The sequence below is a fragment of the Melozone crissalis genome, unplaced genomic scaffold (assembly GCF_028551555.1).
Source record: "Melozone crissalis strain CALT ecotype California unplaced genomic scaffold, PUWL_Pcris_2 ptg000042l_1, whole genome shotgun sequence".
In the NCBI taxonomy this organism is placed as follows: domain Eukaryota; kingdom Metazoa; phylum Chordata; class Aves; order Passeriformes; family Passerellidae; genus Melozone; species Melozone crissalis.
In genome coordinates this window covers 2559172-2573376 of record NW_026535820.1, presented here as the reverse complement: position 1 = coordinate 2573376, position 14205 = coordinate 2559172, and the positions used below count along the sequence as shown (strand labels likewise).

The 14205-nt window shown below is 37.4% G+C and overlaps 1 protein-coding gene across 1 annotated transcript; it reads right to left on the bottom strand.

The window, feature by feature from the left end:
• Positions 1-738: 738 nt before the first annotated feature.
• On the bottom strand, positions 739-13628 carry LOC128942547 (ATPase family AAA domain-containing protein 2-like; the record flags this gene model as incomplete). The annotated part of the gene is made up of 16 exons (XM_054285096.1): positions 739-943; positions 993-1119; positions 1525-1684; positions 2929-3125; positions 3269-3404; positions 4631-4816; positions 6241-6421; positions 6891-7050; positions 7602-7916; positions 8340-8430; positions 9608-9767; positions 10113-10201; positions 10821-10995; positions 12238-12353; positions 12525-12633; positions 13531-13628. Coding segments are annotated over 16 exons (2505 nt in total), but the record flags the coding sequence as incomplete, so codon positions are not given.
• Between the last annotated feature and the right edge of the window lie 577 nt (positions 13629-14205).

Genomic DNA, 14205 nt, shown 5'->3' with positions numbered 1-14205 from the left:
TCACTTACCACTTGAACCTGCATCTTCAACAGTTCTGGCTATTTGGCAATCTGGCATTTCACTCTCCTCTCTTAGGTCTGAACATTCAGGAAGCATGACACTCTTTTCTCCAGCAGGGGATTCAGCCACAAGGGTCACTCTCACACTTTCATTTTCTGTCACATTTTTCTCTTGTTCTTGAAGTACATTTTCATGTTCTTCCATGGGACCGTCCTGGGAGGATACAAACTGAACATTCTCCCTCTTTACTGAGACACTTGAAGAGTCTTCCTTCATTTTGCATTTTCTTTTTGACTTATCTACAAAGAAATACCAAAAAAAAATGTAATCCAAAACATTCCCAAAGCAGTTCTTTCTTCAAAACACAGCAGCAGCATCTTACAAGGAAAATAACCACAGGAGCTTCAGTACCATCTCCCTACGTGTGTCTAGAGGAAAAGTTGCAAGTTAATGAGATCAGTTCTCTATTAGATATATTATAGGCAGAGAAGGGAAAAACATTGTTTCATGTAACTGAAAACTAGTTAAATATTCAAAACAGACACAGACAATGTTTTGAACTTCAAGATGTAGGTGCCATTAAATGCCAGTTGTGACATCAAGGCCAGGCTCTTACAATGCCATGCAGCCAGTGCAATTAATTTCAGAACCATACTGAATGAAAGACCTCAGGATTTACCCCACAATTTGAAGCAGCATAATGAAAAATTCAATGCCTCTGACATGAAGAACCAAGCATCACAGGAACCTGCTTTTAGGCCACAGAAACAGAGAAGGTAGCAGTGACTTTAGCAACTTCTCCAAAAAAGACTGAATAAAATGCAACTTGCCATTAGAGCAGGAGGCACTGGCATCCACAGGTGCTGTGGGCATCTTCCATTTCTCATTACACTTTGGGTTTGCTTTCTCACACCCGCAGTGCAAAGAATTGGGTCTTGTGTGGCTGGTTACAAAGCATGAGACAAGTCTTAAAATCCTGAGCATCAAAAAACATACCTCTTTCCTTACGAGAGTCTTTAATTTTTTGGCAGCGTTGCTCAAAACCTTCATCCATTTCATTCCTCACTATGGAATATGCAGTATCACTCAAAGTACAAGCTTTGTGCCTCAGGAAATGATCTGAAATTTTTACAGCCAGAACTGAGCATTTTCCACCAAACTCAGTCAATGAAACTCTTTATTTTGGTTAATTAGAATGATTTTTCTTTTTTCATATGCAGGTTCTGAAAGACTATCTCAGTCTGTATTTTCAGCATAAAACCAGAAAAGTTATTATTTAAGAGAAAGTACTAGTTATCAATGAACACATCTATCACAATTCCATACCCAAACAGTATATTTGATACTAAAACATTTACAACCTGGCAAGAAATGCTCTCTGGGGTTGTTTAAAATTGTCTAATGGGGTTCTTTAAATTTATCTGATACCATATCCACTGTGGGATTACTAAATTTCCACAGACAAAATCTATCAATTTATACATCTGAAATTTTTCCAAATTAGGCATAAAAATACACCCATACCTGCAGGCCCTTTATTTGGTTTGTACTCTAAAGCATTGCTACAGATTAGATCGATGTCCTTTAGAAAATCTCTTGCAGTTAAGTACTGGTGCATGTCAATCTTGGAGAGAACTGTCAAGAGGTCCATGGGCTGTTTAATGGTGTCCTTGTAATTGGGTGCCTACAAATTAAATATGCATGCTCTGAGATTTAAGCTACAAAAATTAATGACTTTCATAAAGTCAAATAAAGGACTTTATAAAAGCCCCAAATATTTATAACACCCTCAAAGATGCAGAAAATAACCAGCTTCTTGAAAATAGAAAAGGTATTTCAGGTGTCTTTGAAGAGACAGACCAAGAGAGAGGGAAAAAAGAAGCGGGATGGTCAGAAGCATGTGTGGACCAGAGAGGGGAACTGGCAGGATGCATTTCACTTCTTTTTAGAAAATCACAGCAGAGAAACCTTTCTCAGTAATGTCATCTTGGATTATCTTTGTTGTTGGCAGCAAGAAAAAAACTGCAGGATTTGCACCTTTGAAAGCACCTGTCCTATGCATCCACTCTAGAATGAGATAACTGGACCCAGAAATGTCAATTTCTTTACTCAGAGCTTAAAAGGAGCCTAATGACTACTTTAGATGATCTATATGTTTATAGGTTATTCACACCTTGGAAACTACAAGGAAAGAAAAAGACAAGTGAGTGGATGCTTAGGGGAATGGGACTTCGCTGAAATGCACAGCTATCTTAAAACTACAATTGACTTTGAAGTACATGCCCCTGGCAGAGACTTATTCAATAAATTCAATGGGAAGTGTATGGGAGCAAGGAAAAACATTCAATGAGAAGTGTATGGGAGCAAGAAAAAACATGCAGCCTTTATGGTGGATTATGTACTGAGGAAAGCCCCAGATGAAACTGGAATAGTATCTGAAAATTTATTTGACAAACTGCTGCTTCTACTCCTGCTCTCAGAAACTACTTAATCGAAGAGCTTTAGACTTTATTAAAGCAGCTGTTTAGGTATTTTTATAAATATAAAGTGATCCCTCTGCTTTTTAGTGCTGTAACATACCTATGTATCCAAACCTTTCCATGGGCAAATTGTGTCGGCATTTGGTGTAACTGGCACTTGTACTAGACCTTCATTGTAGATCCCTTCTAACTGAAACATTCTAAAGTTTTAAAGACCTTTTAGAAAGAACATAGGGCTTTCAATGAATACTCAAATAATAAACATTTGAGAGTCTCAAGGAGTCAAGTAAAAACAAAATTCATTTCTTTCTTCTTAGAAAATCAGAATAGTATGGTCCTAACATGAAAGACAAACCTTCCTAGAAAGAGCACAAGAACACCAAGAAACATAAACACAGAGGAATTATGAATACACACAGTTATAAAGGCATTATAAGTAAATACTAACCTCCTCTGAGACAATGGGCTTTGTAAATACTTTGAAACGTTTGTCAATGACAAGTCTTTGAGCCACATCTCTTAAGTAAATCCTGAGTTCACGCAACGTATCCTCTTCCTGCTCTTCCAACTGCCTTATTTCTTCCTCCGTCAGCTTTCGAGGCTTAGGTGGTGGTGCTACAGGCAGCACTTCCAAAGGCTGGCAAGCTTAATTGAATCAGAAAGTTGTAGTTAATTGATGGTACTCATATACAAGCACATTCATTGATAGAAAATGATCACCAAGCAAATACTGTATTAACTGTTAACGTAGAGTTAACAAAGTATTATATGTAGAACATCCTCCTCACTTGTATTGGTTTTTAATGCAGGAGGTTGAGCAGCTTGCTTCATAACTAAGTCCTCAAAAAAACGTCTTCTCTCAGCACAGGTTGGACGCGGGATTCTGAAAACTTCTTCATATTCATTATTAAACAATGCTTTTATCTAAGGCATGAAGAGAAAATATACTTTAGTTATACAAGGCCATGCACACTTCTTATATTCTCTTCCAAAAAAATTAGTACCTCTCTGAACTAAACTGAATACTTATCTGGACAAGACTATAAATTAACAGTTATCTTTGTGGCCTTAAAAGACTAGGTTTTTATAGCATGGCAATTTCAAGTGCCTTCTCTAAGGATCACATTCTAGATTTTAAGCTCCACAAAGAAACTGAATGATAAACAACTGAGAAAGGAGTGATTGGGGATTTACCATCTCAAAGGCTGCTTATTTTCCATTTATGTGCCTTGCTGTCCTTTGGCTTGAATCTTTATGGCAGCTACAGAGGGAAAATGGCAAGGCTCAGAGGAAAAGTGCTGGCTTTTTAGTAAGGTGATTGGGCTTTCTCTGATTTTATTTTCAAATAATTTAAATGAAGTGTCTCAATTTGAATACTTCCAAGTTGTACTCCATTTTTCTATTTCTACTACCAAAAATTACGGAAGGGATTTCAATCTTTATTTTAGAAGGCAGTTATTAACAGTATGAAAACTTCTGTTACTCAGACAAAATAATCTGAGCAACACATTCACATTTTGAACACCTTCCTTTAATGGGCAGTTTCACATGTCTACAACACTTAGCATGTCTTCTTGAGGAATTTTGTTAAAGAATACACCTAAAAATTGATTTCCAAGTTGCTTAAACAGAAACTGAAACTTAGCTTTCTAATATGTTGAGTTCTCACCTCGATGAAAGGAAGCAATTTTTTTTTAATAACTTACATTTGAAATGACATTCCATCAATAACACTGTGAGCTCTGTATTTTTTCAGCAAAAATATATCTGACTTTTCAGTAAAAATGTTTTCAGAAAAACAGTCTTTCTTTCCTAGCTACTTTTCAAGCACCACACTCTTCACTAAGGACACAGCTCACCACCTTGAAGCCACCAAATCCATTGTTGGAAGCAAGTCCATACATCTGTCTAATAATCTTGAGTATGTGAGAAGGGAGAAAAAGCTGGATCAAAGTCAATTTTTACTCAGAAAATACTAGGCAAATGCTTTCAGCACTGTTTTGTCTAAGCAAGTTTTAAGGGACTGGGTTTGGATGCTTGAGTAACAGCTACTAATTTGCTTAAGAGTGGCATGTAACTCTAATGCTTCAGGGAGTTATGAATTAACAAGAAATTGAGTAACAAAGGAAGAAGAGTATTGACTGAAATACCTCTTCTGGGAGATCTCTCAGTTGTACATTAGATGTTGCAAGGAATAAAACTGGAGTAAACCTTGGGATGTTCTGCAGTAGTGTTGTAAAAACAGATCTCAGCGTAGTTCCAATAGTGTCCCACCATGAAGGGATTTGTGGGACATATATGATACTTGGTGCTGATCTCTGAGCTTCTCGCATCAACTAGTAAAATGAAAGGGTTTTTGGATAAAAAAACTCCACCACATACAACAGACTACTAAATAACTAGATATCAGTCAAACTACCTTATGAAATAAGAAGTATAAACACAAGATGTGAAGACAAATTGATAAATGACTCCTTAATAATCAGGTAAAATTTGCACTTTGACTCCAATATGGACATTTTTATGCAGAGAGTAACAGATTTGAATCTCTGCCTGATTTCAAAACTACTTAGGTATAAAATAACTCTAAAGAGCCTAAGAACTCCTCACCCAATGTAGTGGTGTGCTTAAAAAAACCCAAAGCTAACTCTTCAGCGAGATGTATTTGCCTGGAGAAATCACTACACAACTGCAGCTACATCATTTTCAGTTCAGAAGGGACACACACCCAATTCAGACTGGAGCACAGGCTGAACAAACAAAGGTGCATGTGAAAAGATGAGGGCTAACCCAGCACAAAGTGCCTGGCTATAATTCATAACTTCAAGCACATTTTATGAGAGGTGACCAGTCCTTAGACTGTCTGAAGAGCTAAATCACTCACTGCCTCTCATTACGAAAGGTGGGCTTAGAAAAAACACAAGCCACTGCCTACAGATGGCACCTCAATCACAGAAGACAACTCACATCTACTGCATGAAGGAACTGGAACAGTCCTTTCACACAACAAACTTCTCCATGCACCACTTCAGATTAACAATCTGAAAAAGACTTGCTCCTCCTATGTTACAAATGAGTATCCAGTCACCTAATGTGTCTGTCCTAACTTGTACAGCTCTGAAATGCTGCTACTAGAGATCCAAATATTTTAATACAGTGATGCCAAAAAACAAAGTGGGTTTACTGCCCAAAAGTAAAAAAGCAAAACAGCACTAAATTGTTTATATTTCCTTTTCCTAGTTACAAATCTAAGTATTTCATGAATTTTAACACTTTTGCTGCATGTAATGCAGCATTAAAAGCTGCATATGTAAAAAAACTCCAAACAAAGAAAAAAATTCTTTGCCTCAAAACCTTGGCTGCCCTACAAACAATTCAAAAAGAGGCTACAGAATGTGCTTTGACATGCAGTCAGGTCGATGCAGAGCCATCTACTGGTAGCACAGACTCTTAAGAAGGAACAAAAACAACTTTCTAAATCCCACCAGATCAGCAGGATTTCTTGCCACAAAGAGAGGTTTATTAGCAGCAATTCCCATCTTCCTGAGCTTCTAGTAATATTCTCCCTGTTACATTTCAAATGGATAACATGGCTATGTATAAAATCCTTATGTGGTGTCATTCTATCGGAAAAGTGGATTTTCAGACAAAAGTCAACAAAACAGCACATTTCAATCAAGCCACTTATATTGACAATGACTTTTGCTTACTTCACTAGTTTATACACTAATCCTATGAGACTAACAAGGAAAAAAGCTACCTGTACACATGTCTCATCTGGTAATGTGCTAGCAAACAAAGTTGGTGTATCTAGTGAATAAATTGGAAACTTTTCCAGGGAATGTATTACTGCAGCTGCCAAATCAGAAGCTTGCCCAGATCCTGGCTCTTCAATTAGTAAGAAGCGTGGCCTGTAAGACGTTGGCTGGTCACGAGGATTTCTACAGCATTAAGTAGAAAACAAGTTTAAAAATGAGTGATTAATAGGAAAACAGACATTAAAGTTTTTTCCTATACACCTTGTTTGGAAATACTCTCCCCGTTCCACAAAATAATAAGCTGGTCCGTGAACAGGAAAACTATCAAGGCCTACTTTCTCACAAACTGGTACTCTGCCTCTGCTAGAAATCCTGCCAGTCCCCAGCACATCTGCTACTCTTTTGGCCGGCTTAAGTAATAGTTCTTAAATCCCAGAAACTGTCCAGCCAAATACCCACACAACAGTTCCGTTTGATGGGTCAGGGCAATGTACTCAGAACAGGAGTAACCAGCTGAACCTTCTTCACACTTATGTCTGGCAAACATTGATCACCCCACACACACTCAGCTCCTTCATCTAGCATCCCTCACACCAAACAGTTTACACACTCAGCTGTCTTAAAAACAGAGCCATAACAGGGACAAACGTACCTGCTGAAAGTGAGGAATTCTGCCTTCTTGTGATCACATGTTTTATGAGTCTGCTTCTCTTCAGAGATTGATGGTGATTCCTCATCACTGTCAATCACATAATTTCCTAAAATAGGATTTAAAGAGAAGAGAGGGTTGTTAACTTTCCTGCATAATCCATCTCTGTCTTGCATTAATACACCTTCAAAATCGGTGCTGAAAAACACTTCTCTTGTCTTTCATCCTTTGAATGCTATTTCCTGAAGAGTTCATTCTACCACAAATCAAAGGAGAATGCACAAGTCTCTACAAAGCTGTCCTATGTCCCATGATTTGCATCAGGTATTATCTCGCTGTTGACAAAAACTTGTGAGTTTTTCTCCTTAGAATAAAGATGGTTAGGAACAACTTATGTAGCTCCCAGACACTTGAAAAACATTTCTCCTGCTTTAAACATTTATTTGAAGAGGTGCTAATAATTTAAAGCTTAGATTCCTCTCTGCAAGCGATAAATGTGATGTTAGCTCCTGTCAGAAACAGGGTCCTCCAGCAGAGAATGAGTAGTTCTCGACTGCTCTTGCATGTCACTCACAGCTCCCACCCAGCACTGGGCACACACAAATTATAAAATTATCCTGCTAGTGCAGCTGAGTACATTTGCATATGTTGATTGCCCAGATCACAAGCTTTTGCTCTGGCAGATTTTAAAACAAGTGGATGTAGATGTTCTACCTTGCTGTTGGTCCTTCTTTAGTGCAAGCTCAGCATGGGGAAATACTCTCTGCAAAGTTTGTAAAATCCTTTCCAGTGTGTCTTCTAACAGTGGCTTTGAAATAGCTGATAGTGCTTGCCCAGGGGAAGGCACAGCCCTCCGTGAAGCTGGAACAGTCTTCTGCATGGCCATGGAAAAATCATTTGCTTTTATTTTAATTGAATCCATGTTTATCTGCAGTCTCTGTCTGCTTTCGTATAGCTGAGGATAGCGATGCCGCAAAGCACAGAGACCAGTTTCGGCACATAAGGCTTTAATATCAGCACCACAGTATCCTAATAAACAAAACAGGAATCAAATGTTATGCCAATCTCAGACAAAACAGAATTCAAGGCCAATACTTCTAAAGGGCAACACTGAAAGACTTTGTATGCAGCCAAAAATTACCAGGCTAAGAGACAATTTAAAGAGTTACTGCACCACAGAAAAGTTGTTACATGCCTCACAGCCTAATATCCTGCACTTAGGCAGCAGCCTGCTGCTCAAAACTTCGTTCCTGGGAAAGATGTCACAAACCCATTCAATGTTCTGAGAGACAAAAAGAAAATTGAAAGCAGTGCCTAAATTTGCTCCCATGCCGAGTGTCTCCTCACTGCCTCCCTCTGCCACAAGGTACAAGGGCTCTAGTGCTGCCTGCTACAAGCTCAGGTTCCCTAGGACTCAAGCCACATGTGGCAACCCACAGTTTTCAAGCTCACCAACACATTCTTCAGCCAGCTCTTCAAGCAAGTGGTCCGATGGCTTCGGCTTCCAGTCTCGTGTGTGAATTTTGAAAATTTCTTTTCTTGCCTGGAAACAGTTGCATTTCAGTTTGCCCTAAGTTTTCTCTTAAAAGAACAATGACAACACAAACCCACGAAATCCCTTATACCAATACAAATGCTTTTCTTATCTGCTGAACCTTTTAGTATTTTAAAGGTCAATTATTAATACACTGTCTGCTTCTTCAAGAAGGAAATTTAAGAATTCTGAACTTGTTACATTAAACTCTTGCTGAGGGCTGCAGTAAAGTAAAAGGCATTTACATGTACCATATAAGTGAGTTTTCCCAAGCGTGAGACCCAATGATTCCAAAGAAAAAATCATTGTAAAATCTTTATCTGCAGTGTTTCATCCAAGAAAATTCTCTCAAATTAAGTAAAATTTCAGGAAACTTTTAGCACACAGATTAATTATGGCATATTTCTAGAACTCTATCACAGTAGAGAATCATGTATTAGATCTTTTTAATGGCATCTCATCTCCTCTTCCTGAGAGCAGATGAAAACTGGAGAAAAATATTTGTGCACTTTTACTAGCTTTTAATCCAATAAAATTCGTCCTTTTTCCAAGAAGTGATAAGAAATATCAGAGATAGCCAGTGAGAAAACACAATCTATCTATTTTGCATGCTATCTCCCACCTTTCAATATTTTTATTTTACCCATTTTTATATTGCTTAACTAATGTCATTGAACTGGAAGCTTCCCAAGCCCTGCACCTGGGCAGTATCCTTCACATTTTTGTCCAAGTCCCTGTCAATAACTTCCAGTAAGATCCCAACATATTTAATTTGCTCTAGCATCAGCCTTGATCAAAGTTTTTGCTACCAAGGAGGCATTCTCTCACCCTTTCTTTTGATTTCAAGATGCTAGAGAGGTAGTTTAAAACTAATTAATATACCCATTCTTAAACATTTCAGTTACTATCAGCATCCCATTTTCTTCACCAGTCACAGAGAAACCAAAACTAAGTAGAGAATCAACTACTTGTTGAAATCACCCTAATCATATATACTCAGTGCCAGGTCTGCCCTGTACACTACAATGCAATTTCCCCAATGTCCCTTTTTGTCTCCCAATAGTTTTGTTCAAACTGTACACTACAGATGTAGACTTGCACTGCAGCACAATGCTGCCTTATTACAGGGATTTGTCATGAAGATGGACTTTGCCACGGAAGTGCAAGGTTGATTTGAAGTTCTGACCTCTTTGTTTGGCAAACTGAAGCGGAATTCTCGTTCAAAGCGCCCAGGTCTTCGCAAAGCAGGATCTATAGAATCCAGTCTGTTGGTGGCTCCTATCACCACAACCTCTCCTCTGCTGGCTAAGCCATCCATAAGTGCCAGAAGTGTCCCCACAATAGAGCTAACAGAAAAATATGGTTTTCATTCACCAGCTAAGTAAATTTTGTTCAGTTACACATAACCTTGTCCAATGATCGCTCAAAAAGGACAAATTTTTACTGATGAGATTCTGTTTAGCAAAAGACTCATTTTAAGCCATAATAAAATACAGGCAAGGTAACACAGACCTTTTGCTGATATCAAGCTCAGCAAACTGTTTTCAATTACTGTTTAAAAATCTGAGATTCATTTGCATGGAATTACTAATTTTTAGGAAAAATGAATGTGTCACTTGAAGTTAAATAAGTTGCCATCTCTTTTTCAAAAATATCAAGCAGCTTCTATGTAGATACAAAACATATCCTACCTATGAATTTGGTCTTGTTTACTGGACCGTACAGGAGCCAGAGCATCAATCTCGTCAAAGAAAATAATTGAAGGTCGCATCTGGTAGGCCTACAGTGAAAACACAGGAATATTGACATCAGGAAAACAGCCCTATTTGAAAGAGAAAATGCATTAAAAACATCATGGTTGGAAAGGCAACTACATTTTTCAGACTCTGTTAACTGAGGCCACAGAGTAAAGTGGCATGAGTAACAGAAAACAGCAGCCTATATCAACTGAAGGAGACTGGGTGACAAGAAACAAACCACATCAGGAGTTTTTACATCTCCATGGCAACCACAAGAACAGAGACAGGACTTAGCTAAGTTACAGGTTCTGGAAGCAACTCTCTGTTATCAGTTTAAATGACCCCGCTTTCAGCCTGTATCTCTTTCCCTCTGATCTTCAGCCACCAGCTCTTACTTCTTGAAACATTTTTGTGACTTTTTGGGAGGTTGTTGGGTTTGTTGTTTTGGGCGAGAGGGGGGTGGTATTGGTGGTGCTTTGCAGGATTTTATTATTTCCTTTACTAACCTTTCCCAATACATCTCAAGATTTCAACCCCTAAAAGTTCACTGAAAAAGGAAACAGTGACAATCCCATTTCAGTGAAAGGAGCTGACAAAACAAGTAGAACATAGAAATTTATTTCCAACTCATACAGAACACATGCCAAATTTGAACCTTACCTCCTCAAATAATGTACGAAGCTGTCGTTCAGATTCTCCTATCCATTTACTCAGGCACTCAGCACCTTTTCTCATAAAAAAGGTCACTCTCATGTCACCTTGACTGCATTCATTAGCAAGTGCACGAGCAAGCAGTGTCTTTCCTGTCCCCGGTGGACCATAGAATAGACAGCCTCTGCAATAAAAAAAAAAAAAAAAAAAAAATTAAAAAGTCACATAAGAAAAAAACATCATGGAAAAGCACCTTTTACAAACCCCATCCTTAAAACACACAACTCTGCTCTCCTAAACAAAACACCTCATGGAGAAGATAACACTAACAGCTGAAGTATCAGAAAAGTAAAAAATGTTCCTGCACAATTCTCCAAGGCAGCAAAAAATCAGTAAAGAAGATAATGAGGAAATACCAACCATTGATAAAAGCTCGCACCATCCCAAAAGGGCACTTTCAAAACTTCTGACAATCCAGCAGGGGTGGCTGGAGCCAAACAAGAACAAACTTCCAATGCAGAATCTGAGACTAGGCTAACTTAGGAATCATCAGTTCATTTGTCTATTATGCACTCCATATTCATTCTTGTTTTCAAATAAGTCGAGGTTTTATAGTAAAACATTTTATTCCCCTTTAAAAAGCTTTGAGTTACTGGAATTGGCTTCTCTTTGATGGTGATAAAGGAAAAAGTATTCTAAAGCTGGAAAGATATTCTGCATTTCTGCATTTACATCATCTAGAAAAGCACTGCTGCTTCAAAAAAGAATTTCAATTAATGAAGAAGCAAAGCACAGAAACATTTTCTTTCTATTTTGAAATACTTTTTAAGTTACTGAAGGCAAAGAATTTTAGGTCCTAGTTCAATATGCCATGACTGAGTTTTGTTGACCAAGAATATATAAAGCTAACAAGTAAAACACTGGTATTTTTTTGTAACACAGAAGCCACTTAGCTCTGTAAAAAGAGGACAAATTTTTATTTTAGCTCAAGTACAACAAACACTGCAAGTTTCTAGCTGCATATCCTATCAGTTGCAAAAGTGATACTTGAGAACTTGAAAATAAAAAAGAGTTGGTGGCAGAGACAAGTGGACTTTCACTAAACAAACACTTGACTTTGAGTAGAAAGTACTTCCTGCTTACAAACCAATCAAGTCCACTTCCATTTAGAGCTATAAAGAAAAAATCCCCAACTCTGCCTTTGAAAGGCAAGACACTTTGAAAGGATGGTCTCACCATGCAGTAAATCTTTGGGCCAACATATATACTGGATTCTACCAAATTTTTTTTAAATTACGTTTTACTACTGTTGAAAAAAAAATCAACTGCTGAGAATTTGGAAGCATGAAAACATATTGATGCCCCAGCTTAATTCTCCTGAAAATACGTTAATTAGAACTTAAGAGTTTTAAACAGTGTCTGTTACCTTGGAGGTTCAATTTTCAATCTCTCAAAGATTTCAGGATAAAGCAATGGAAAAATGACCATCTCTTTTAAAGATGAAATGTGGTCAGAAAGACCACCCACGCCATCAAACTGTACCTAAAGATGAAGTCAACAGAATACATTTATATGTTAAAGAAAGCTGCAGCCTTGATAAGGTTCCATGAGAAGCTTGAGAGAAAACTCAAGGGAGTTATAGATGGCCCATTACTGGTAGCTTTCATAAATACTGCAAATGTCTCACTGTCTCAATTAATAAAAAATACTTACTGAACCATCTATTTGCATTTGTTCCATGTCAGCCAGACTTCCTCCAGTTTTCATGGTATCCTTGTCAACTCCTGTTGAGGCACACTTCTGAAAGCTGACCAGAAGAGATCTAATTTGAATTGAGGAAAAAAGGTGCTTTCTAACTTAAAATGCAGATAGAAGGTTTTTGATTTTCTAAAGGCAGCAAGTGAATGCAGAAGACCTTATAAATCAGCATAAACTTCCTAAATAGGTAAATACTCATTCCAGTGTTTTACATTTAATGGCTATGAGTAGATAAAAGAAAATTGTCTCTCCAGACATTAAACTGAGTTAATTATTTTAACATTACCACTTATGAATATCCAAGCCAGTTAACACAGCACATATCGGAATTCAAGCTTAGAACAATTATTCCATATGTGGAGGCCATGGACTGACCACGATTATTATGATGGAAGAATTCCTCCCCTTCCCAAACACACTGACATCTTTCAAATCGTTTTAGCTTTTACCTTCAAAAAGTTACAGCCCAGAACACTTATATCAGTGGGTGTTAACATTATAAAGGCTGCCCACAACTCCTGGGCTTTCCTGAGGACTTTGGAATGTGTGTGCCAGAAGATACACAAAGATGTCAGGCTGAAAATCCATTTGCTAGACTGTTATTAAATTAATATTCCAAGAACATTTGTTAAGTAACAAAATTTATTTCCCCTGTTTTCTCTTATAGTGGTTTTCGCTTTGAAACAACAGCAAAACACAGCAGCAATGAAGTTTTACATCAAGAAAATACATCAACGTGTGTATCTCTAAGTTTCCTCCCATCCCCACCTGGAAATTAAATTTCTTATTAAAAGTCAATCCTAAAAATCCGGTTTAAGAGACTCCAATTACAGTTGTCAATACCAACAGGTATGATAATTTTGAAAAGGTACAATATGAAGATGGCAACACTTCATAATTAGGCATATGCAAAGTCCTCCCAGGTACACTCCTCCCTCCCCTATTCACTAATTTCATTAACCTCCTTAAATTTCTCTTCTTCTTCTGTATTTCAAAATCCTCATCATCATCAGAAGAGGAAAAGGAATCACTGCTGAGGACTCCATATCTCTGTCTGGAAACATTCAAACAAGTAAAAAATTAAAATGCACTCCAAGTAATACCAAAATTTAAGTGAACATTAGCTCAGAGTTTACTTTGAAATATACAAAGTTTTCAGATAATTGGAAATTTTATCTTATTTCAAAGTACATTATGTGATTTTCCTTGTGACAGCAATATTTGATTTTTCTTAGGAAGGTAAAATGTATCACTAGTGCGCAAAGAAATTTCTTAATCAAGTTACTCCTTTTATCCAGTCTCTCTCTCTCAGTCACACAAATCGAGTTTCACTTAGCATTATGTAGCTTACTCTGTGAAACATCAACATTTTAAACTTATTTAAAAACTTGACTTCAAAACCTCTTTCTTCCATAATTGTCTGCTTTCAATGATACTAAACAAAGTGTTCCTATTTAGCAAGGGAAGGCACTCTCCGTGCTCTGTTCGAATGATCTGACACTCCTTTGTTATTAATACTGCAATTAATAAATTAGATTTTCATTTAATATTTTTCTGGTTTAAGGATAGTTTCGTACAGAAACATGAGCTGATTCCAAAGAGACATCAGAATCAGTGTTTGAGTGATTTAAAAAAA